The 24,221-nt window shown below is 39.0% G+C and overlaps 1 protein-coding gene across 2 annotated transcripts in view; it reads right to left on the bottom strand.

The window, feature by feature from the left end:
• Window positions 1–737: 737 nt before the first annotated feature.
• The window catches only part of rhpn2 (rhophilin, Rho GTPase binding protein 2), a 28,343-nt gene continuing 4,859 nt past the window's right edge, over window positions 738–24,221 (bottom strand). The window contains exons 2-15 of one of the 2 annotated variants that reach the window (XM_026294125.2): window positions 23,827–23,942; window positions 18,259–18,387; window positions 14,627–14,702; window positions 13,426–13,503; window positions 12,887–13,011; window positions 11,982–12,148; window positions 8,834–9,021; window positions 8,502–8,658; window positions 6,539–6,658; window positions 6,228–6,422; window positions 5,726–5,772; window positions 3,706–3,846; window positions 2,661–2,816; window positions 738–2,460 (exon numbers count right to left, since the gene is read on the bottom strand). In XM_026294125.2, coding sequence (XP_026149910.1) covers window positions 2,197–2,460; window positions 2,661–2,816; window positions 3,706–3,846; window positions 5,726–5,772; window positions 6,228–6,422; window positions 6,539–6,658; window positions 8,502–8,658; window positions 8,834–9,021; window positions 11,982–12,148; window positions 12,887–13,011; window positions 13,426–13,503; window positions 14,627–14,702; window positions 18,259–18,387; window positions 23,827–23,942 — 1,959 coding nt within the window. In that variant the 3' untranslated portion in view covers window positions 738–2,196. Of the gene's footprint in view, window positions 2,461–2,660; window positions 2,817–3,705; window positions 3,847–5,695; window positions 5,773–6,227; window positions 6,423–6,538; window positions 6,659–8,501; window positions 8,659–8,833; window positions 9,022–11,981; window positions 12,149–12,886; window positions 13,012–13,425; window positions 13,504–14,626; window positions 14,703–18,258; window positions 18,388–23,826; window positions 23,943–24,221 lie in introns of both variants that reach the window. The other variant, XM_026294124.2, reaches the window with a different exon arrangement.

A 24,221-nucleotide genomic window follows, 5' to 3' on the forward strand; every position in this document is an offset into this window, starting at 1 on the left:
CCATGAGTGTTGAGTTAATGCGTGTTGGCTCATAAAGGCCTGTGGTCATACTTTAATCCAGTCATTTCCAACCTTCCTGGCAGTTTCAACTAGTGAAATGCACCAATACATATCAAATGTAAAATCAAATGTAAAATGTAATTCTGCTTGGTCCCCCTCTTTTATTGAAATTAGACATATGACAAAAACTTTCCAAGATTCACACCACAGTTGCTACGCAGCACAAAGTACAGAGAAACAAGCAAACGCAACCTGAAACATCTAAAAGAACAGGCACACGACCATCTGAATATACAGCAAGCCGCTTAGAATCAATATGCACTTTGAAATTCATGAAAAGCTCTGTTATGTCTACAGCATCATACAAATGTAGGTATACATTTAGTTAGCATTTATTAATAAGAATCAATTACTGCACATTCTTATTATACATTATTGTGACATCTTCCTTCATGATTTTGCATAAATGGCACAGACAAAATTTAAGGGAAATGGAGACAAAATGTTACGTCTTCTCAGTGTTACTCTTTAAAAACATTTTCATTTTGAAATATTTTTACCTTGACAAAGTGTACCAGTACATAAGCTCACCAAAAGATTAAGCAAGGCTAGTAAAATACATTCCTTCAAGAAAGAGACCAGGAAATCCAACGTGCAAACATAACTTGACCATTCACAAACTAATTCTGAAACCTACAACTTACAGGTAAATATATATATATATATCTATATATATATATATATATGTGTGTGTGTGTGTGTGTGTGTTTGTGTATTTTTTATTACATAAATAATTTGATTATCAAATGTGAAAAAGAATCTACTTTGTAGATAAAGAGATAGTCCAACACTGCAAAGTGTCAGTAAAAGTGGGATGTGAATAGAATTATGACAGGAAGAGATAAAACATAGAAACATGACTGTGGGCTTTGATCAATGTCACTTTTGGGTGACTGGCTATGTAGGTACAATGCAGAAATGTCATCAGTCTGCCCACATCCTTCCCATCAGGAGACATAATACCCTTTAAGTACATCAAGATTCACATTGTTAAAGACACACACACCTCATGCTCTCCTAGCAAATCGACAAACTGCAGGAGAGCAACAGCACTGACAAAGGAGGCCTAAAATAGGTAAGATGAGGCAGGATGGTAAATGGTATATCCTGTCAAGGCACATGGAGGCATTTTGGTTTGTAAAATAACTGGTACATTAAGCAAACCTAAAATACCAATATATCCAATTACACTGTGTCCCAAACATGGCACTCAGCAGAAACAATCCTCCAAGGCAAAGCATATTTACTATTTTTTAGCAGCTTATAAAACATTGCATTCATCGACTTTCACCAGACAAAAACAACTGCACACCACTAGTTGTTTTTGCTCAATCACTGTTTACCATACTGCAGAAAGGTTAGGTCTACATATCTATTCCGAAAATATATGTATTTCACCCTCCAAAACTGATCAGTATCTGCTGATGGCAACAAACATTGTGGCAATGATTGAATCCTCATATGCAATATCACACAGACATGTATTACATGGGGTACACAGAGAACATAACTGCTCAGTGCACAGCTACATCAGTAGACAATGGAGCTAACAAGGGACTGTTTAAACCATTACAAAATCACCCCTGTGCAGTCAAGTAGAAACCGATGGTGGGTGTGCACGTTTGTAAAACTTTGTTTTTGTCCTACAGTTCATCTGGAGGGTTTCTTCAGAAAACATAATGAGATGACAGTTTAACTTTGAAGCCTTTCTCAGTGTTGTGTGTGTACATATATATATATATAGCCTGGAATGATAACTAGTATGTTTGTCCCAGAGTGCAGTTATACTGTGCTGTACACATATTGGCACGGTTAAGAAACAGAATGATTTTCCATTTCTGGTGTTTAATCCAGTTTACTTCGGCTACTGAACTGCGATGGGAAGGCACCCAGAGGCACCCATATACAGTTTTTGGCAGTCACTTTTCAGGGTAGCTGGCAATAATGTCACAACTACACTGATGACACACAAGCTACATAGACTACTCCTCAGCATACCAGCAGAAGTAACAAAGTGTAGTGACACTGTACCACAGCAGTTCCAGTATGGGTACAGCACAGTACTGTATCCAGCTGTATCAGGCTCAATATGCATACTGCATGATGCTTGGTGATGGTACAAAGCCTGCAGCTAGCTCAGTATAAGGCACCTTCATTGTAGGAGCTGGAGCTAGGGAAGGTGGGACATGGTTTATTCCAGGGCAGGGCACTGGAGCGGTCTTCTGTAGGAAGGCTGAGGGTGCTGGCGCTCTTCAGTTTGTTCTTCAGACCCCAGCTGAGGAAGGATGGCTTCTTGGTTACTTTGCGTGATTTAGGGTTCTTGTTGTCGTCATTATAGGCCAGGCAAATCATGGAGTAGGTCTTCGGCAGGTTTCCACAGAAGGTAGCACTCTTGGTAGGCTGGATAGAGAGATATTGACATTTATTTAAACTCAATCTCATTAGCACATGTAGGGAGTGTAAAAAATAACTAAACGGTGTCTATAAAAATGTACTAAACTGTATATATAAATCATTCTATCAACAATCTGAAACTCTGTTTACTCTGATACAAAGACCAAATTTGCTGTCACTTAGGAAGGTAAGGGGGCATGGTATACCATGGGAGGGTTGCTGTCCAGCATGCTGACCACCTGGATGTCGATACCCTCCTCGTTCACATCTTTCAACAGCCGCATCACTTCGCTTACACCCATCCATTTGCAGTCAGTTTCACCCACAGCAACAATGTAGTCGCCTTCTTTGAGTCCATCAGTCTGAAAAACACACAAGATATAACAAGAGTTAGACAACAGGACTAGTGAAATGTCCCAATACTACAGCAGACAGAGTAAATATTTTCAGTGGAAGGTTTATTTGGCAACCAAGTCACGTTCACCCTCTCTCCTACTGTGGAGGCAGAGAAAACAACTGGCTGTGAGAAATCTGTCTTATCTGCATCTCCTCAGCTATGTCTGATATGTCTCATAACTTGATCACCATAGGCAGATCAGCTACTCTAGAGAATCAGTCAGCTCTAATACAAATCCTATTGAATGCAGTAATAAAAGTTATGAAGTGTTTGGCCTAGTTAAGCCTATGTAATACTACTAATCTGTTTCTCTGCATGGCCTGCAGTGCCTAGTAAGAGTCTGCTCTTTGTCAGCACCTCTTAATGAGCTGTAAGATTGAAAAGGATTGTAGAGTAAATTCTCTCTGATTCTTAATCAATTTAGTAGACAGAGTAGACGAGAAGAAGGAGGAGAATCCTGAATCCTGTTTAGATATCTGCTCAGACTTAATTTAAACAAGTTTAAATAAACAAGTTTAAATAAAGTCTGAGCAGATAAGATGGTGCCAGTCCAGATTGTTTGATATTTAGTATGCAAGTATGTCTGAAATTTCAAGTCGTAAGTTCTCAACCACTTGCAGTTAGTTTATCCTGTTGCAGGGAGTTCATACTGAGCAACCATTGCATGTGGTTTTTGGTAATGTTTGACAGAAGCAAGGACTAAAGGCAGTGTCTGAAATATCTTCTGTGCTCTAAAATAACATAGTTTGTTGAATTATTTCTAACAGCCTGGATAAGATGGAACCTTGTTCTAGTTTTAAAACCTGTCCTAGTTGTGAAATTGCATCAATTAATAAAAGATTAAAGCAACTTACAGCAGCTGAGCAGTGGGGGTCCAATGAAACCACCTGAACTGGGGATTCTCCTTTCAGAGTGAATCCCAGGTCTTCTGCACAAAGTCGTATTGTCCGTGGTGGTGTCCACCGCTGCTTGGCTGAGAAGACTGACAGAGGGCCCTGAGTGGAGACAGTGTGGGATGCTCTGGTTAATATAGCTACATATTTTCTAGGTGATAAAATAATGCTGAAATCAAAGATTATGGTCAACACCTCGGAGAAAACTGGAATCCTGCATAAAAGGTCATGCAACCACCTCTTACACCTGACACAGGACCGGCAGGTTTTCAAATTACTATGCTTGAGTTACATTTGCAATTTTTCATTTTTTTTAAGAACTGCAAATTTGTCACAAGGTCACATTTCTTTTTAATGACTCAAAACAAACATTTTCACACAGGATGTAGAGAAATCCTCAAGACTAAGACATAATTCTCATTTTATTTGAATAAACAATCCAAAATATAGGAAAATATTAAATTTAAAATGGTCTGAAAGAAGGCTTTGTGGTTAGCACTGTTGCCTCACAGCAACAGGTTCGAAACTCATCAGGGGCCTTTCTATGTGGAGTTTGCATGTTCTCCCTGTGCTTGCGTGGGTTTACTGTGGGTACTCCTGTTTCCTCCCACAGTCCAGAAACATGTATGTCAGGTTGATTGGTGACTCTAAATTACCCATAGGAGTGAGTGTGAGTGTGTGAGGTTGTTTGTCTATATGTGGCCCTGTGATGGACTGGTGACCTGTCCAGGGTGTACCCCTGCCTTTCACCCAAAGAGAGCTGGGATAGGCTCAAGCAGATCCCCGTGACCCTGGTTAGGAATAAGCTGGTATAGATAATGGATGGATGGTTTAAAGAATGTATACTTAAAACCGAACAACTTAAGATTATCTCATCAATTTTCTAATTTACAAAACAAACATATTTTTGACAGAACTGATTACAAACACCCCTCCATTCTCACAGAGTGCTGAAGCCAAATGCGATCTTGCATTACTACTCTTCTCATCTGAGAGCAAAATCTCTTCTCCAGCAAATTCTGACAATCAATCCTAACACTTAGATAACTCTTGTTGCTCCTGTTCCTTTAATTAATGCACAACAGATTGTATGAAGATATACTGCTGGATTAGATTTTAGTCTTATAGTCTCACAGGAGCCTGACCTTCAACCCCCTTACCAATTACTTTGCTTGTAAATTCGTTCATCTTGGAAATTGTCTGCTGTTACCGTAACATAGTAAAATAGTTGTGTAGTAAACTCTGCTAGCGTTAGATGAGGTTGTTGCAACTCAATGCCTCTTTCAGAGGACACGAACAGAGGAGGCCAGTGACCACCACCACAATAATGTGAACAGTTCAGTAATACATTAATACATGACCTCATATATTTCACAGTTAATAATCCCAAAAGAGATCAAACCCAAACCTTGAGATAGTTAGGAACATGAATAATTTAGGAGGTGCTATCAGAGGAATGACATGGACATGTGAACTTTAGAGGAATTTAAGAAATCTCATTCTTAGATTGAAATCTTCAGGTAAATTCAAGTAACCAACAATGACATCAGTAGAACCTTTTTCCTCATGACAGCAGCATTAAACTGAAATGGCTAGGTTCAAGTCCTGCCATCTGCTTCTGAATAAGTATCACAATAACTCAAATAGAGTTCCAGCCAGGATCAGAGCACCTCTGACCATGGTCACTGTTAGTCTTGCATTTGTCGTTTTGGACGAAAGTCCAGGAGGCTTTGGAAACAAGAGAGATTTTAATGAAATATGCCAAAGCTTCCAGGAGACTCATCCTTAGTTGGTTGTATTCAGAAATGACAAAAGGACATTTTGGGTGTTAAAAACACTTTAAATATCTATAACACAAATCCAAAGCCATTTCATGTCACTTGCTGAATAAACCAACCAACATGTACAAAAATCAGCAATCAGTGTGGAAGAAGATTAGTAACCCACATACCAGCCTCTGGAAAAAGTCGGTGACTTTCACCTTTGTGGTCGCGGGAACCTCCATCTCTGCTTTGTGTTCTGTTTTAGCTATTGAAAGAAATGGGGAAGACAAAGCTGTCAATGTACAGTGTTTACTGTCACAACCACATTTTAGCTGTATCCCTGTAGACAGCCAGGCAGGGAGTCAGCAGTGTAAACTTTACAGCATCTGTACCTGCAAATAAATGGCACTTATCAGATGTGATTGCAGCAGTCACAGTACACAACACAGCTGCCTTTTTACAAACTGTTTGCTGAGAGACAAAACTCACAAATTAACACACAGGCCCTGCTTCCCATTGGTGTCATTTGTGAAGTGTTTGTTGTGGTGACACTAAGGTGACTGATCAGTTTCTATGTCAACCACAGAAAGAACAGTTGTCACTTCAGTGAAACTCAAACTTTACAATTGTTCTAACCGTATCTTAGGACTCATGTTTACTTAAACAGGACATTTTCATTGGTTGTTGTGGTGCTTTCTCTTAAAAACAATAAAGACTCACAGATGATGTCGGGGGCTTCAGTGTAGTCAGTGAATTCTTCCTCACTGTCATTTTCACTGTACTTTTTAAGTGAGCGCTGGTGACTGGCTTTTAAAATGTCCTGCAGGGCATCCATCTTGCTCAAGTTGTGGCACAAACCATAAATCCTCAGAGCCTCCTCATGACCTCGAATTGCACGTCGAATGTGTGCTTTACCTTGGGATATGCAGGGAAATTTTACATAAAATCAATAAAAAGTAAGAAAAATGAAGAAGAGGATAAAGAGGAAAGGGGGAGTCAAGTCTGTTGCTTTCTGCTGTGGTCACTCTTACCGATGCATTTGCGTTCATCTCTCTTCTTCAGGATATCCAAAGGAGACTGTCCCTCAGGAAGGCGATCATAAACCTGTGACAGGGTCTTCTCCTGCTGGTCTTCATCATCACTGGGACCCACTGGAGACACAGAGAACACAAACAAATAATAATGGAAGAATTAGTTTCTTAATTTTTACATGAATAAAGAACATCCAGGTTGGGGTCAGAACTGAAACACTATACTCACACTTTGTTTAAGTCTGAGCTAGGTCAGTAGACAGTGCACGTATGAATTCCTGCATGGAATGCAATAACTGACACATTGGCTAAATACACAACAATAAACATTATAGATTAGAAGAGAGAACAGTCTGTTCCAAACCATAAATGTGTCTCTTTAAACTGTCTGTTCCTCTTCATCTTCTGACTCACTAAATCTAAATCTAAATCTAAAGCAGCAGTACTTTCTAGATTAATATGCTTCACTGGGACAGGGTAAAGCTTTTATTTAACAGTGTTTGCAGTTAATCAGTTTACCGCAGCAATCTTCATTCTGTCCCGTCCTCACTCTACATTTCTGTGGTAATTGCTCTATTCTCCTCATTCACACAGGAATCTGTTAATGAGCTGCTGAACTCAAAGCTGCTTCGCTCTGCTGTTCCTCTATTCAGTCCTGTCCTATTGAAAGGATTGGGTAAAAACTATGAGCATCCACTGCAAAGCTTAATATAATTAGTTCTGCCCTTTAATTTGGTTTTCAGACGAATCTTCCATAATTTAAAATGAAAATGGTGAAAACAAGACCACAACAACAGAAAAAAAATGTTGACCTTTTGAAGTATGGATGTACTGTAGTATAGTGTATGGCTGAGAATAACTAATGAAGCTAACAAGCTTTTTATTTTATTTTTTGTTCAACTAAACATCAAAAATAATGACAAGCTATCATGAGCTAAAGCAGCATCACACATTAGCAACAGCCCTACCACCAATGACTGGAGAGTTTCTGTTCATTCACATCGTTCCCTTTTTCTTTTACTTGCTCTCTTTATTATGTAGATGGCATTAAGAGGCAACAAAACTGTAATACTCCAGCGGTCTTCAGTCCTTTCACTCAACTGTCTCTCTTTTTCCCTCAAACTCTCTTGCTGTCTCTCCCGATCTTGAAACTGACCAGAGTTCCTGGAAACACAGCATTTCTTTACCATTGGGTATGAGTGTATGTCCCTAAATAGCTGTTATGTAATAGCACTGTGGCTGGCTGTGGTTCAGTTCAGCCAGCTAACATGACCAACTCAGCAGTAAACACAGCAAAGAGAAGATTAAAGTTTTCCAGGGTGTTCAAAATAAGGCAACTAAACTCCTATAACTCCCAGTAGGGTTTACACCTAAATAGCAAATACACAGGCTAATATCACAGAACAAATACAGTAAAACAATGTTCAGACAGAGTGGGCGTGAAAGTTGACTAGGGTAAATAAAACTATTCTGGCATGAACTCCACCAAAAAATACAGGGTTTTGTTAGAAGAGGGACTATATGTGATTTTGGTCGTCTTAGCCACTACAGTTATAAGATTATTCTACTATTTTGTGTAATAGTATGTCCATGAAGAAACACACCTGTCTGTTTCTAAGGCACTACTGTACCTGGTATATTTCACCCTAGGGGGAAATTATTATGCATTTTCCTGCACTGTCAACAGTGCTTCTCATTTGCACAACAAATGAATTTGCAGGCTTTTGTAATGTAGTGTGAATCTAGGATTAACAGCAGATAATAGTCACATGGTGACATCATCTTCAGTCACTGTCCAAACCAAAAACCAGCAGCTCACCTCAAGCTTTTATTCAGTCAACTTAGTTTTTCCTCAACTTTCTCTAATTGCAAATTCTGGATTCATGCCAGCCTCATTCATATTTTAGACCAAGAAGCTACGATATCAATAATTTCTTCATAAATCACAAATTCTTTTCCTTACACTGGTGGTCGAGCAGTGCTGAGCCTACAAAGTAGTGTGCCATGGAGCGGTAGTGGTTGGCTTTGATTTGCGCCATGGTGGACCAAAATAATGGGACATTGTCTTTAATTGGCATCTGGATCATGGACTGATAGACATGGTCATAGATCTCTGAGACCTAGAAATGAAAGAAAGATAGAGTTACTAAGATGGCCTTAAAGGTACTTTCTGGATAAAGCAATTGCAAAAGTGAATAATGTGACATTGTCAGTGAGATTATCATATTACAGCTAAAGAAACAATACTGTACATATACTATATCAGGACTGTTTGTGCACTTCGTTGCCATGTACCTTCGCCGCCTCCTGGGCTGTTTTCATCAGGGAGTAGAACTGGTTTTGAATCCCAGGCAGTACAATCTTCTCAAAGAGACACTCCTGAGCTTGGGCAAGCATCATCCGAATCAGCATACTGAGCATGGCTGGACTCATGTCATAGCTGGGTGTGTGGGTGAATGTTTCCTTCAGGTGGTTCAGGATGCCTGTGGAAGAGCAAACCAAACTATACATAACTACTTAATAATTATATTTGACAACCATTTAGTTGGGCTGGGAGATTCTGTGCCACAACAATGGCAAGGAAAGATTAAATTAAAGATTAAATATGTGATTTACATCCAAGGTCATTGTGGTCTGCTAGTCTGGTTTTTGTTCTTGTGCAGATGAACAGATTATAAGGCAGACTCTATTCATGCATTCAGTCTAGCTCAGAATTCTAAAATAATAGTTCTCAGCATGTGAGCAAGTTATTCTGATTTATTTAATAACAGTAAATATTTGTGAGCCCAACTCAATTAGTCCATTTGCAAAAGGCATATACTATAGTTTTGCTGGTCCACAAAATGATAGACTGGGGCTCTTTAACACACTAGCATCATGATATCTACAGTGGGTACGGAAAGTATTCAGACCCCTTTAAATTTTTCACTCTTTGTGTCATTGCAGTCATTTGCCAAAATCAAAAAAGTTCATTTTATTTCTCATTAATGTACACTCAGCACCCCATCTTGACAGAAAAAACCAGAAATGTAGAAATTTTTGCAAATTTATTAAAAAAGAAAAACTGAAATATCACATGGTCATAAGTATTCAGACCCTTTGCAGTGACACTCATATTTAACTCACATGCTGTCCATTTCTTCTGATCCTCCTTGAGATGGTTCTGCTCCTTCATTGGAGTCCAGCTGTGTTTAATTAAACTGATTGGACTTGATTAGGAAAGGCACACACCTGTCTATATAAGACATTACAGCTCACAGTGCATGTCAGAGCAAATGAGAATCATGAGGTCGAAGGAACTGTCCAAGGAGCTCAGAGACAGAATTGTGGCAAGGCACAGATCTGGCCAAGGTTACAAAAGAATTTCTGCAGCACTCAAGAGCACAGTGGCCTCCATAATCCTCAAACGGAAAAAGTTTGGGACGACCAGAACTCTTCCTAGACCTGGCCATCCAGCCAAACTGAGCAATCGTGGGAGAAGAGCCTTGGTGAGAGAGGTAAAGAAGAACCCAAAGATCACTGGGGTTGAGCTCCAGAGATGCAGTAGGGAGATGGGAGAAAGTTCCACAAAGTCAACTATCACTGCAGCCCTCCACCAGTCGGGGTTTTATGGCAGAGTGGCCCGACGGAAGCCACTCCTCAGTGCAAGACACATGAAAGCCCGCATAGAGTTTGCCAAAAAACACATGAAGGACTCCCAGACTATGAGAAATAAGATTCTCTGGTCTGATGAGACCAAGATTGAACTTTTTGGCGTTAATTCTAAGCGGTGTGTGTGGAGAAAACCAGGCACTGCTCATCACCTGCCCAATACAATCCCTACAGTGAAACATGGTGGTGGGAGCATCATGTTGTGGGGGTGTTTTTCAGCTGCAGGGACAGGACGACTGGTTGCAATTGAAGGAAAGATGAAGTCCAAGTACAGAGATATCTTGGAAGAAAACCTCTTCCAGAGTGCTCAGGACCTCAGACTGGGCTGAAGGTTCACCTTTCAACAGGACAATGACTCTAAGCACACAGCTAAAATAACAAAGGAGTGACTTCGGACAACTCTGTGACCGTTCTTGACTGGCCCAGCCAGAGCCCTGACCTAAAGCCAATTGAGCATCTCTGGAGAGACCTGAAAATGGCTGTCCACCAACGTTCACCATTCAACCTGACAGAACTGGAGAGGATCTGCAAGGAAGAATGACAGAGGATCCCCAAATCCAGGTGTGAAAAACTTGTTGCATCATTCCCAAGAAGACTCATGGCTGTACTAGCTCAAAAGGGTGCTTCTACTCAATACTGAGCACAGGGTCTGAATACTTATGACCATGTGATATTTCAGTTTTTCTTTTTTAATAAATTTGCAAAAATTTCTACATTTCTGGTTTTTTCTGTCAAGATGGGGTGCTGAGTGTACATTAATGAGAAATAAAATGAACTTTTTTGATTTTGGCAAATGGCTGCAATGACACAAAGAGTGAAAAATTTAAAGGGGTCTGAATACTTTCTGTACCCACTGTACATACTGACACTCTTAAACAGATTTTAAAAGGTTCCGAATAAAGTTAAGTGAGTCTATATGTGTGTGTCTATAATGTCCTTTCAATGTCTTTATGCCTTTTCAAGACTGAGCCAAAACACAAGGCTTTCTAAATTAGGGTTTCATGCTCAATAGAATCAATAAGAACATCTTCATCCCAACTGAGAAAGTCCATCTCTTATTTTACAGATTAAAAACCTGGCAGCAGAGAGCTGTAGACAACTTAATAACAGAGCACTGCCTAGTCAGTCCTCTAAGGTTTTGCAGTTGCTGGCTGGTTTCTTCCATCCTCTAAAATCTCTTTTGTGATTTAAGCCAAGCAGCCATACAGCAGGCTACAGGCTCTACAGGTAGCATCTCTGCTTGTCACCCCTCAACTCAGTTACAACTGGATATTCTTGCTGGAGGCAACGTTCCTCATAACAGTATAATTGTTTTACTAAGTACAAGCCTAAATTATAGCCATCAAAGCAATATAACCAGAGCCCCAGCCTGTAGAGGGCTGTAATTATACTGTGATACTCTCCATACTGCCAAGTCATAATTCTATCAAGACCTGTCTGAGTTTCCTGAAACATCTGAGGGTTGAAAAACAATTTCATATGACTGGTGCTTCCTGGAGCTCAGCCACATGACAAAGAGTCAGAGAAACATCAACTGCATTTATTCGCAGAAATCTAAGGGTGGAGGTTGGCATGTATTGTGAAAATAGGGCTGCATTTGCACTGGTACTCTGCTGCCTTTTTTTAATGTAAAGGTCATTAGAAAATGTGTGTAACCAATGCACCGACACAAAAGCTTAGTTTGAATTATTGAAACCAGATATTATTTATTACAATAATGTCTGGTGTAAATAAACAAGGAAAAGAAAGTTTTTAATTTGACATTATGACATTAAAAGTGTTGAATTTTTACCTGCAGCTTTCTGGAAGGAAGAGATGGCCTCATCCAGGCCAGCTGTTTTCTGTCGATCACTACGGGTTCCGATCTGAGAGTAAAGGGCCCCCATGTTGAAGACGATGCTGGCCTTCTCTAGTGACAGGTTCTGCTGGCACACTGGGACTCCAGTGAAGGAGTCATACCTGAAGGAAGTTTGTAATTTTGTAAAGCAGGAAACAAAATAGTCTCACAGTGCCTTATAGAAAATGGAAGACACTAGATAAACAATGGAATACATTTAGTGATACATAATAGTAATTAGATCAGGCCTTTTTCCATTACACTCAATATGAAATTTCCCACAAGTTTTACCTTTAACTACCAAGATTTTGTGTGTACTTCATTTCAACCCACTTTGTTTGCTGTGGTTAAAACACTGAAATGTTTTCCACTGCAACAGTTGCTAGTGTTTGTTCATTTGTTGTATGTTTCCTTGTTCTCCTTGTTCTAAGCGATCCGAAAAGCTGTAAACAAACTTCTCCTATGAAGTTATGCAAAGTCTGGTATTTCTTGTTATATGAGCTGATCCATGGATTTAACAAAGTAACAAAACTTGACTGAGCATTTGCTGTTTAAGCTCTTTGGAAAACGTGGTGTAAGGGGATTATGGCAGTTAGATTAAATACCAGGAAAGCCTTCTTTGCAATGTTCCTTGCTCATTTCCTTTTTTTATCACTGCTGTTTATACATCTACTGTAAGGTCAGAAAGTTAAGATAATCATATTTGTTTTTATGCATTTTTTATGCATTTAATTTTTATTTAAAAAATATTTTAGAAACATTTTCATGAAACTAATTTTGATAATTGGTCTTTAATGTAGTCTGCAATTATTGTTGAAACTGTTTTTAATTTGTGCTAATTAGCAATGACTTGTGTGTACCAGGTGAAGAAGATGCCATTCTGGTGATTTGGGGAGAAAAATCGGCTCTCCAACAGAGGAAGATGACTGGAGTATTTTGCCAGCAGTTCAATCCCAGCTTCGTTTCGACTTGGCGTTCTGCAAGCCTAGGACATAACAGGAAAGAGATCTGATATAGTCTGCAATAATGGAGAACTACACTTCTGAGTGGTCAAGATGATAAATAGAAACGTAACGTTTATTCAAATGACAATTCAAGCTCTTTTAACCACTTTTGAGCAGCACACACAAAACAAATCATATTTGGGTGAGCTGATATATTAGTACTCAGCAAATAAAGCTGAAAACTATCTGCATGGTGAAAACATGATTGTTTGATGCGGATGAACTTCACAAATGCTGAGTATATTAAAATTTTTACATAAACTGGGTGTTCTAAAGCACTTGATATTTATGAAAATATACTTCTGCTCTGTTGTATTGGTTTCTTCATAATAAGTGACCGCTAAGCCACATATCAGCCACATGCAATGTTGGCTCAGACCACGAGTTTACGCTACCTGTCGCAGGTCCATCAGGTCAGCAATCTCATCTTCAAAACTGTTCCCGTCTTCACTGTAGTGTTCTAAGATAAAGTCCTGTCAAAAACAAACACGTCTCTCAAATTTTCAGCCAGAGGTAGGAAACAGGTGTGGCTACAGTTAATAACTAGAGCTAAATTAAACAGTTCAGAGATCACAAAGTCTAAACAGCCCACACAATTCCAGAGGAAGCAAAGCATTATAAATCTGTCATCACGGCAATAACGAGAATTCTTCCCCTCATTCAGGCATAGCTACATGATAAGACAGCCAGCTCATTATCTACCACCTACTTTTGGTTTGGTTACATTTTTCTTATAGTCAGATGATGCAAAGTTCCTGAATAAATAGTGAACAAAGCAGAGTAGCAGGTGTTCAAAGGTAGACAATGTGACCTAAATTCTTCATGACACGAGACCTTCATTTTGAAGTAGCTATATCCTCACTGCAAAAATGTCAACCAATGTTGATGATATCTACTTCATGCAAGTTTGTACACCTGTCAGTGAGGACATGTGTGTTTATAATTGAGACTGTTCAAACTGCCATACCAAAAAAAAAGGTAATTTTTATTTAACTAATGATGAAAAGCAGGTGAGAATAAATCCTCTAGCCTTTTCCAAGAGCAGTGAGATATCAGATGTTGCTTTCCTAAGCCAAATGTTTCAATTCATTTAACTTATTTAACGTATTTAAGTTATATACTTTAATTATGTTCAAACACAGCTCACACTTCAAACCCCAGTGACAATGGGTAAACTATTTTAAATAGCAGCACAATAATGAACAAAAAAGAACAATCAAAATAAATTTAAATAATAAACAAATTCAATTTTAGCACAGTGAACATTTGTAAAAATATCTGAACATATCTGTATTTGCATGTTGCTCATACACATTTGGCTGTGCATTCATTTCATTCAGTTCTTCTAATATATATTTGGCACTCATAATGTGTCTTCCTTTATCCATTACAGAATCATTATTGACAAATTTCTCCTGGCATACTCTTCTTTAAATGCCAGGCAATGCCCAGCAACACAGAATGTTGGAATGTTAGGAATAGGGAATAAAAAGTACAGTAATACTGAAAGTAAAAAGAAAACTCTGAATGTCTTGTTTCTACAAACTTTACTGTAACATGGAGTGAATGGGGAAACTATAGTTGCTTCTTATCTACCTTAAATGGTGTGGAGAAGTCAACTTCTTTTGTCTCCTTCAGACCAAGAGCAATGAGTGGGATGTTGGCTGTTTCCCTGTACACAAAACAAAAATAACAGAAATATAAATTTTGTCTGTCAAGGTCCCATTATTATACAAATGTCAGGAAGTCAGGTTTCCTAGTTTAGCAACTAAGACAATAACACAGAAATGCTGACAACACATGACACAGAAAAGCCACACATACAAAAGGCAGAGCTTGAGCAGCCAGCCTGCAGCCAGGCCAGAGAGAAGAGCATATAAATATATAAATATCTACCATTAGTCTACTTACATATACACATACATTAGAGATGATGCGAAATAGCCAGCTCTAAGGTGTGGTACAACATATCAAAATCAAGAAACTCCCTTTGCCAACAGACCGAGCCTTGTTAGGGATATCCTATGATATCATGTCAATTCAGTAAATAATGTGTACATTGCTACAAACATAAGGTGACATTGTTACTGCTTTACAGCTTAGTTTAATCTTTAGAGGAGTTTCACAGAAGGCAAATCTGGATAAGGCAGATGGTGCTGTTAAAAGCAAAACACACTGCTGGAGTTAGGATTTAAATGTGTACAGGACACCCATGTTTTCTCTTCCTGCATTAAGACGTACAACTCTCTGTCGATTAATCATTGTGTAGTTGCAGCCTTGCTTCAATAATGAGAGTGATTCTTTCTTCTTTCCACTACAAGCAGGCTTTTTACTTTCTATTATATTAACCCACTAACAGGAAACAGAGGATGCCATAAAACACCAGCTTAACTTTCTGTTTTGATCTCAGCTGTAGCACTAATGTTTGAGAGTTTCTCTGGTTGCATGAACCTGGAGGTCTTTGCTGCTGACAGATGGAAAGCAGGTTCAGCTTGTTATCAGAGCTGAGGAAATACAGTGTGACAGATACCTGCTGCTGCTCAGACAGGTATGTTTAAAAAAACAAAACCCTTCCCCCCCTGCTGAAAGGAGAATAATGAGGTGTTACTAAATAAATTACCCTTTTAAAAACAAACCTATTTAATGTTATTCAAAACAACTTCCAATGAGTGTAACAGTAGCAACAAAACCAACATTTACAAGTATTAATATACGATCCTATCACATCTATTATAATCATGACTAAAGGGATCAGATATGAAGTACAGACTGCATAAGAAGATAAAACCCACAGAGTTCAGAAAAACAACTCCTCACACTCATTCATCACTTGACGATAAGAAAAGCATTCCTCTGGCATACTGGCTCTGTGAATCACAGAAAACCTCATTCATCAGTAACACTGACAAAGCAAGTGAGAGGCCGCAGTGTAGATGTACATGCAGATGAGAGCACTCTGGTGTTCAGCAGAGGATATGGATGGAGGGGGCATGGAAGATGAGTGCACCTATTGTGCACGGAAACTGAAATAGTAAAAGCCTCTCAGAAGATCACCCCCCTCCCTGCCCAGGCACCCAGGCAGCAGAGAGCCCCCCCCCCCCTCCACACACACACCTTCCCACCCACTGTTTAAGTGCCAGTCTGCAAGAGATGAAACAGACAATTACCGCCTTGGCAGGCCAGTCGGAGCTCTGGTGTACACAGAGTCTCGCACAACTTGAAACCATTTACTAACTGTCAAAATATTAAAAGTCACAATCTAATCATATACACTGAACATGAATATGTTTTCCTGTACATTACATGGATATGCTTCAGATCAAAGTCATTCATTTTGGTTGATTAACTTCTTTCAATTACTGGATGATTAAAACACAACCTGGGTCTAATCTCACTAAAGAAATCTGAGACAATTGTGTAAATAAATGCAAATCATGATGTAGCAAAGTTAGTGAAGTGGTCTGTGGTGCTGATATCTTTATCTGTGTTTTTATTTAGCATTGGGTTAGCTAGCTGACTCAAGAAGTTCACTTCGTTATCCGGATCAAGAACATTACACAACGATCCTGAACTGTTACTCCATAACAAATCGCAGAACAAGTTATATTTTGGTACTGTGTGTGAGACAGAAATAAGAAATATTACATAAACATAATACTCAACATATCATTTCAGTATATGATAAGACAATAAGAAGCTGCTATTTTTCATTACAGTGGTTCAAGGAGGTCAGTACTCAATATAGGGTACATGTACTTCACCAGCCACAAATATGTGTTTTCTGTTATGTATTACCTCATGCCAAAACTAGCAGAATCTGGTCTTGGGGGAGAAATAACCTTAGAAAGACCCTATTCAGAGGACTGTGGATGGGTGGGAGAAGCCTAGAAAATTGAGGCAAGGTTTTTGTTTCTGTACCCAAGACTGAGGTTGTATTTCAGGATGAGAGGAGGAGGCTGACTCTGGCTATACAGCATGAGACCACTCACACCTGCTCAGAAATGACAGAGGAGGCCTTTCTCCACATATCTGATATTCCCATACACAAGTTACCTGTGCACTTGTATGTATACCTGTTCGTCCATCTTGTAGCATGAATACAATCATATAAAACTTTTGGACTTTACATGTGTTTGATGTTCTTTTAGGAACACACAGTAAAGGATAGGTGATGGCAGTTTCACAGCCTTTCTATTGTCTGTACATGGAGCACCAAGGACGATGAGAGGCTGAATTCTCCCAAGCGATCCTAAGTGACAGAGAGCACCTGGGCCTAAAGCCTGACTATGTTGATATCAGACCAGAAAGAAGAGGCTGATATTTGAGGTTGACTGAGTTTCTTCATAGGTTGTAGGAAATTTCTGTATATAACAACATCAGTTACATCACTGAGTGGAACAAGAAAAACATTCAGGAAATTATTTGGCATTTTTGGATTCCTGAGGGGTCCTGTCTGCAACCCTGGCAACAGTAAACCTGATTTATTAAAGGTTCAAAAATCATGGTCTGTACAGCAGAACAGCATTTTGGATTTTAAAAGGTCAGCTGTAGAAGAAAATCCTAACTTCATCTGAACAGTATCTCATTAAAAACTTGTTAAAATCAAAGAGTCTTGTAAGCTGTGAGTGAAGATAATGTGTGTTTCCTTGTCCTATATACAATGCATTGTCATCCACACCCTGTAAATATGGTTCAACTCTAATAACCTATCACTATGAGACACACATTCCCAACCAATCATTAGACTGACTGAGAAAATTCTTGTACTAGATGCTTATCTTGATTTGCACAAAAATTTAGCTCATTGTTTCCTTGTTCTGTGTGTTGTGTCACAAAACCCTGCTGGTCCAGTTCAACAACAACATAATCTTGCACTTTGTCTCTGTGCTTTTTCTGTTTGTTTCTCTTCCTCCATACAGCCCTTTTCTTTGCTTTTTCTTTGCTTCTTGCTTTGTTTTAAATCACATTTCACTTTAAAAAGCGCATGATAGCTTAGAGTGTCAGAGCGATTAGTCTTTTGGCTGCCAGGCACCACTGGCAGCCAAAAGGTTGGTCTGAGGTTTACAGTACCAGTCAGAAACAACCGAACCAGTTCTGTATAGCAGTCGTGGACAACTTTGTGCTGTAACAAATTCATATTCACTGTATTTTTCTGTTTTTTATGTCACTTCACTTCCAATAAGGTGACATCTTGTACTACTGGAAAAAACAGTAATATTTGTACTTACTGTGTGTTCTGGTACACATCCACTGAGCTGTTAAGTTCTTCCAGCTCTCCCATCAGCAGCTGCAGGTTGGAGTTAACATAACTCAATTCCAACAGAACCATGTCTTTAACCTTGTTGTTAGATGTAGCCCTGCACACAGGATAGATTGGAAGGAGAGAGAGATGTGGAGAAACAAAATAGTACATATAGGTATAAGTAAAGAATGTCATAAAATATTTGAAATAAAGTACAGATGAAAAGAAATATCAGCCTTGTGATTATCCACTCTGACAGAGCCAAACTTTCCTGCAGATTTAAACAAGCGTGCGTAACCCCGGTACTCTGGACCACAGACCTGCGTCACTGTGCCCTGCTGTTTGCTTTATTTACTCCCAAGTACAAAACCAAGATCTATGCATCAGTTGTTGTCCATGTGTAGTTCATCAGCTCATCTACATGGTAAAGTTAAAGTTTAAAATAAAACAAAAACCACCATGAAATATGTAATACTATCACACGGCATATTGTATTTGACACCACACAAACAGGGCCAATGTATCAGTGGAGGTCTTGAGGTCACAAACACAACTTTGCTACATGCAGGGATTATTCAGGGACGTATTGGCATGCTTTGTGCAAAGATTTGGCTTCGGAGCAGCTTCTTTAATCATCAGACTTCCCTGCTGTCGAGATAACATTATGGAAACCTACAGTAAACCTACCCAAAGATTTAAGCCCACCTTGACATTTTCACTGGTAATTAACCTGCATGTGACCCACAATCTAGGATCTTTTTTGATCCCAAATTGTGACTTTGTTTATGTGTTTGTGATGTGTGTGTGTGTGTGTGTGTGTGTGTGTGTGTGTACACAAAGGATCTAAAGAAAAAAACATAAAGGTTTAGGCTTCACTGCACTGCAGAGATAAGGCTGTAATGATTCCTCCAAGCGGTGTGTGTCAGAGAGTGTATTGTATGTGTTTGTGTTAACATTCATGCTGTAGACAAAGTGAGTGGATCCTTTGTGACAGAGAATTTATGACACATTGTCAGATTTGTAAAAACAATCTGGGATTCACATCCATCGTTTGTGATACAAGGTCACCTCAGTAGTTGCACCATAGCCTTATCTGTGTTTTACAGGGAATCCCAATATAATCTCTGTTGTAATTAATAGGACACATACCCACACGTACACACTCCCGCCCCACATCTGTCAGTCTAGGGATGTTTCACAGCAATCAATCAGTGCCTGTATCCCTGTCACTTTATCTCTCTCTGCCCTTTATTGTAGAGGATGTAAAACGTGAACTCTAAAGAAACACCTGTTGGTACAAGACACAATAAAAACGTTTTCAAATGTCATCATGTGACTGTAGTTGTGCTTGTTAAAGAAACACAATGGAATGACAGCTATTGTGCTATTTTGTGTGCTATTTTGCCGCAAAATGGAAAACAGCTGTTGCAGGACTATGGGCACCCAGAAATGTTTTACAAAGGCAAAACTGTAAGACTTGGAGCTTTTGAACAGTGTCTGCCATGTTACAGTAAAATTGTATTTAGATGAAATCTACTACAAACAGAAACAGTTTTGAATGAGAGGGATGGTGTTCAGTAATGGGTTAAATCATTCTGTTTTTACTGCTAAGAATGACCACAGAACATTACCAGATTACTAGCTATAGTTTGTCTCTCCATACACACACTGTAACATAACAGAGATGACAACCCCTGCTTAACATTCACACCACAACATGACTTCCTTTTGGCCTACTGAAGAGTTTCTGGGGAGGTTTGTTCTGGGGAATCCATCAGGGTGGAGAAGGGAGAGGTGCTGTGGCTTGGACCGAATATATCCCAGCTTGCTAGCCCAAAAGCTATTATTAATATCCAATTCAATATCTAATATCATCCCACAGAGCGTGGGAATCAAAGTGCAACCAACAAGTGAGGTTTTACTTAAGTTTTCCCTTTCCTCTCTCTGAAAAAGCTGATGTTATTTTTTTGGTAGACTGGCAGTTTTTATTGTACTTTTCCTGGAGGTATTTAATCTTAAGAGCCAATGACATCAACCCAATTGTAAGTTACATTTACCAGAGTCTATGTAAAGACCCATTTGTGTTGCATGATTGGAAATGTAGGTTAAACTGTTTTTGTATCTTGACTCAATCTCTGGATGATATCTGCTGCTTTGAGACTGACCATTCCACTCCATTCACAAGTCAAACAATTTTATGGTAATGTAATACTACAATCACCAGACCATTTCTTTAAAGCACTTCATATGATTTGTCTGTGTCGAAGCAGCAGTTTTGTTATTCCAGTATCTGTGTCACTCTTTTCTCTCTGCCATCTATACTGGAAATGGCAATGAAAGAGAACCAGAGAGACGAGAAGCAAACTGGTCTGACCAGACTGACTCTGTTGATAGAGAGAGGAATGAAGAACAGAAAAAAAGGAGGCGGTAGGGGAAATAATGTCACCAAGGAGCACACACAATCTACTGAAGAAAAACAAAATATACATGACACATAATGGCTCAAACTAAACTCCTAAAAAGTTTATGATCTTCAGCGTTGCTTCAGTGTTGTTCAGTTTGGAATATTGTTAATCAAAGATGGACCAAGCTCTGACTAGAGTTTACATTTTTAATATTTTACACCCAGGAAATTGAGAAAGCGGTAAAACAAATACAGAAAGACAATCCAGATGGATGTCCAAACATGCAGGATAGCCATGACAATACTGTATTGCTCTGCCTGGGTTACTCATGCACACAGATGGGAGATCACAAGTAGAGCTACAGTCAGACTTTATATGATTTAAGGCCTAAAAAATAAATCTGAGAACATACCTAAAGCTCAAAAATGCACACAGGCTGTTTATCGGGCTGCAGCTGGACTGACACACACACACACACACACACACACACACACACACACACACACACACACACACACACACACACACACACACACACACACACACACACACACACACACACACACACACACAGTTCGTTTGGCCCTGGCTCTGGCTGGGCAGACTATGGAAGTACTAAAGGAATGCAGAGTCTTTTGAGACTGACAGTAGGTTTAGACAAGCCTAACAGACACATATAAAAAACACAAATACACACAAAACACATGGTATCCTCCCTCCCTAGACTAATCTTAACATAAACAGAAAGCGAAATGATCCAGGAATCCCAGTGGGAGAAACTGAGGCAACTCTGTCAGACAAAAGGTGCATGGTTGCAAGGGTGGTGGTGCAGAGTGGCAAGTAGGCATTTGACTTAACACTTTTCAAAGTACTTAGATGGCTTTGATACACTTCTAGAAAGCATGTATGTTGTTGCATGTTACTTAACAACCTGTCTGTACTGTCCTCAGCAGAGCATCACACTGTCGGACTTTACCCCACTTCCACTCAGGAGACAGGTTATATGTTTATGCATTTTCTTGAGCTCAGTGGTTCAATGTTATGTGATTGTTGAGGTTAAGCATGGGAGTGTTATAAGGATATACATAATAATATAGAATATTTACATATATGGTGCGACAGGCAGAACAAGCATAATTGAAAACTGTGCTCGTGGCAAATGTTATTTTTTTCCAGCCTTTTTATTGTTAGTAACACTCTATAACAAATACCCATGCTGCACAAATTCTATTTCTAAGGTTAACCAGATAGGTCCAGTTGTTTAGCTGTCTAGCTAAACCATTCAAAAGTAAATGACAACCTTTGCTTTCTCACTAAGTTGGTGCTAAGAGGAGCCAATATCCACTTCACATTAATGAGACATTGGCACAATAGAAAAAGAAAAAGGGAAATGGAAAGCAGGGAAGGGAACAAGAGAAAAATGTTTGTGGATGAAAAGCTGCAGGTAAAAATCACACAGGCCACAGGTAAGGGATATTTCTATTACCTAACCAGGGAACAGCTAAAAAACCTCTCCATGATTTTTACCCTTTTGTTTCTCAAGGCAGAAAGCCACATCTTCAGTGAAACACAGTATCCCTGCTCCAGGCCAAAAGGAACAAAAGGTGGACACAGTAACAAGAAGAACTATATATTCCAATGTAATACAATATCATAGGCCTGCAATGAACACTGCTTAAAATATTCCATCGACATTGTTAGAGAGCTGTCGATTTGACTCTGTACATTTCTGCAGCTGTAGTTTTCTCACACACTTGCTGTAGATTTTCTACATTTAACTACTACTTCCATGTGTCTAAGTGAGGCAATAATAACAGAAGCTGACACACAACAGCTGTGCCAGATTTCAAAGTATTCTGTTCTGTAGACTATGAGACACATTTGCTTTAAGGCTACAGAAGAGAATAACAAAAAAGTTCAAGACAAGGCAATGAACATCTGTACACTGCTGGTCAAGAGCAATGAAAGGTTGTTAAATATAGATACGGCAAAATACATTGTATTTTGCCTGGGAGAACATTTCCTGTGTGGCTGGAAGCTCTAACACTGTCTGCAGTAAGAAAGTTCAACAAACTTATACAACTTCAGAGAAATAAAATAAAACCTATTTTACCTATTTTTACATTTGATGTGTAAATCATGATATATTCTTAAAATGACAAGAATTGTACATATAGAGGGCAATGTTCATATAAGAACTGAAGGTTGTAATGGCTTTGTCTGTTTGCAAGCTGCACTTCCATAGTGACATTAAATATGCTTACACCTTAATAAAATTTAACTTGATGTTTTAAAGGGTTTTTAAATGCTAATACATAAATGAAACCATTCATAGCTCACGTTTGGCTGATACTGCCATGGAAGAATGAACAGGCAAAGCACAAACAAATTGCTAGTTACTAGGTTGTCCAAATGTATGTAAAAGATGCAGAAAATGCTTTTTGGGAGGAGACGCCCTGAAACACAGTAAATAAAAAGCTGTATGAGGGACAGTACAGGCTGATAAGCATCTCTAACTCAGGTATTTCTGTAAGAAGCAGCCATTTCTCTGTTTATTTTCAAAATCCCAAAGAGCAGACTCATCACCCTCCACACTAAATTCAGCTTTTAGCTCAACTGCCATATCATAACCAATCATATCCAAACTTTTTAAATAACAAAAGAAAAGTCTTGCAGGGATTGGAAATGTAGAGGCGACATTAGATCAAATCCAAAATAACAGATTGCACCTGCATCAAAAATCATGCCAGGCATTATACTTTTGCAGCTAGTAATCAATCACAAAGTCTTAGCAAAATATTTTACATTTTCTGTCATTTTCTCTAAGCGACATGTCAGAGTAGCTCTTTGTATATTCAGAGTACATGGCATGTTTTTCCAATTGAATATCATCTGGTCACCTTGGTTGTTTTAAGAACAATGAAGGAGATGAAGTCAAACTTGTCCCAAAAGCAACAGACCAGATGGAGTTTACTAGAGGCCACACATACAACGTGACTGGCAAATAAAGGACACTTGAATGATGTAAGAACAAAAGAAAAAAAAAAATGTTTTTCAATGTGAGTTCAGGCTGTTGTTTTTATAATTTTCCTACAAGCAGATTCACAGTATTGCATGCATGTATCACTAGTCAGCAGTTTTGTTCTTACTTCAGCAGGTTCTCAGCTCCAGCCCTCAACCTCATCTCCTTGATGATCTGCTGGTTCAGGCTGGCTCGTTTATTCTGCAGTTTGCTTCGTCCAGTCTGGGCGAACGGGTTACAACCCTGAGACGAGGAAATACAGGAACAATCACGTCAGCAGAAGACACTTAATTTATTTAAATCCAGCAAGTGAAAAAACTGTACGCACAAAAATGAACAAAAAAAGCGGAATATATCTCATTGATGCGTTTTATGTTGTAGTGATGTTGTTGTCAGTAAAACAGTTTCATAATTCCCTTAACCTCATTAGACTCTGCTTTGTACATTTATTTATTCATTTATAGCTGATCATTCCTGTGATAGAAACACACCCAGATATGTCAAGTCACACCACATGATTAT

The sequence above is a fragment of the Mastacembelus armatus genome, chromosome 3 (assembly GCF_900324485.2).
Source record: "Mastacembelus armatus chromosome 3, fMasArm1.2, whole genome shotgun sequence".
In the NCBI taxonomy this organism is placed as follows: domain Eukaryota; kingdom Metazoa; phylum Chordata; class Actinopteri; order Synbranchiformes; family Mastacembelidae; genus Mastacembelus; species Mastacembelus armatus.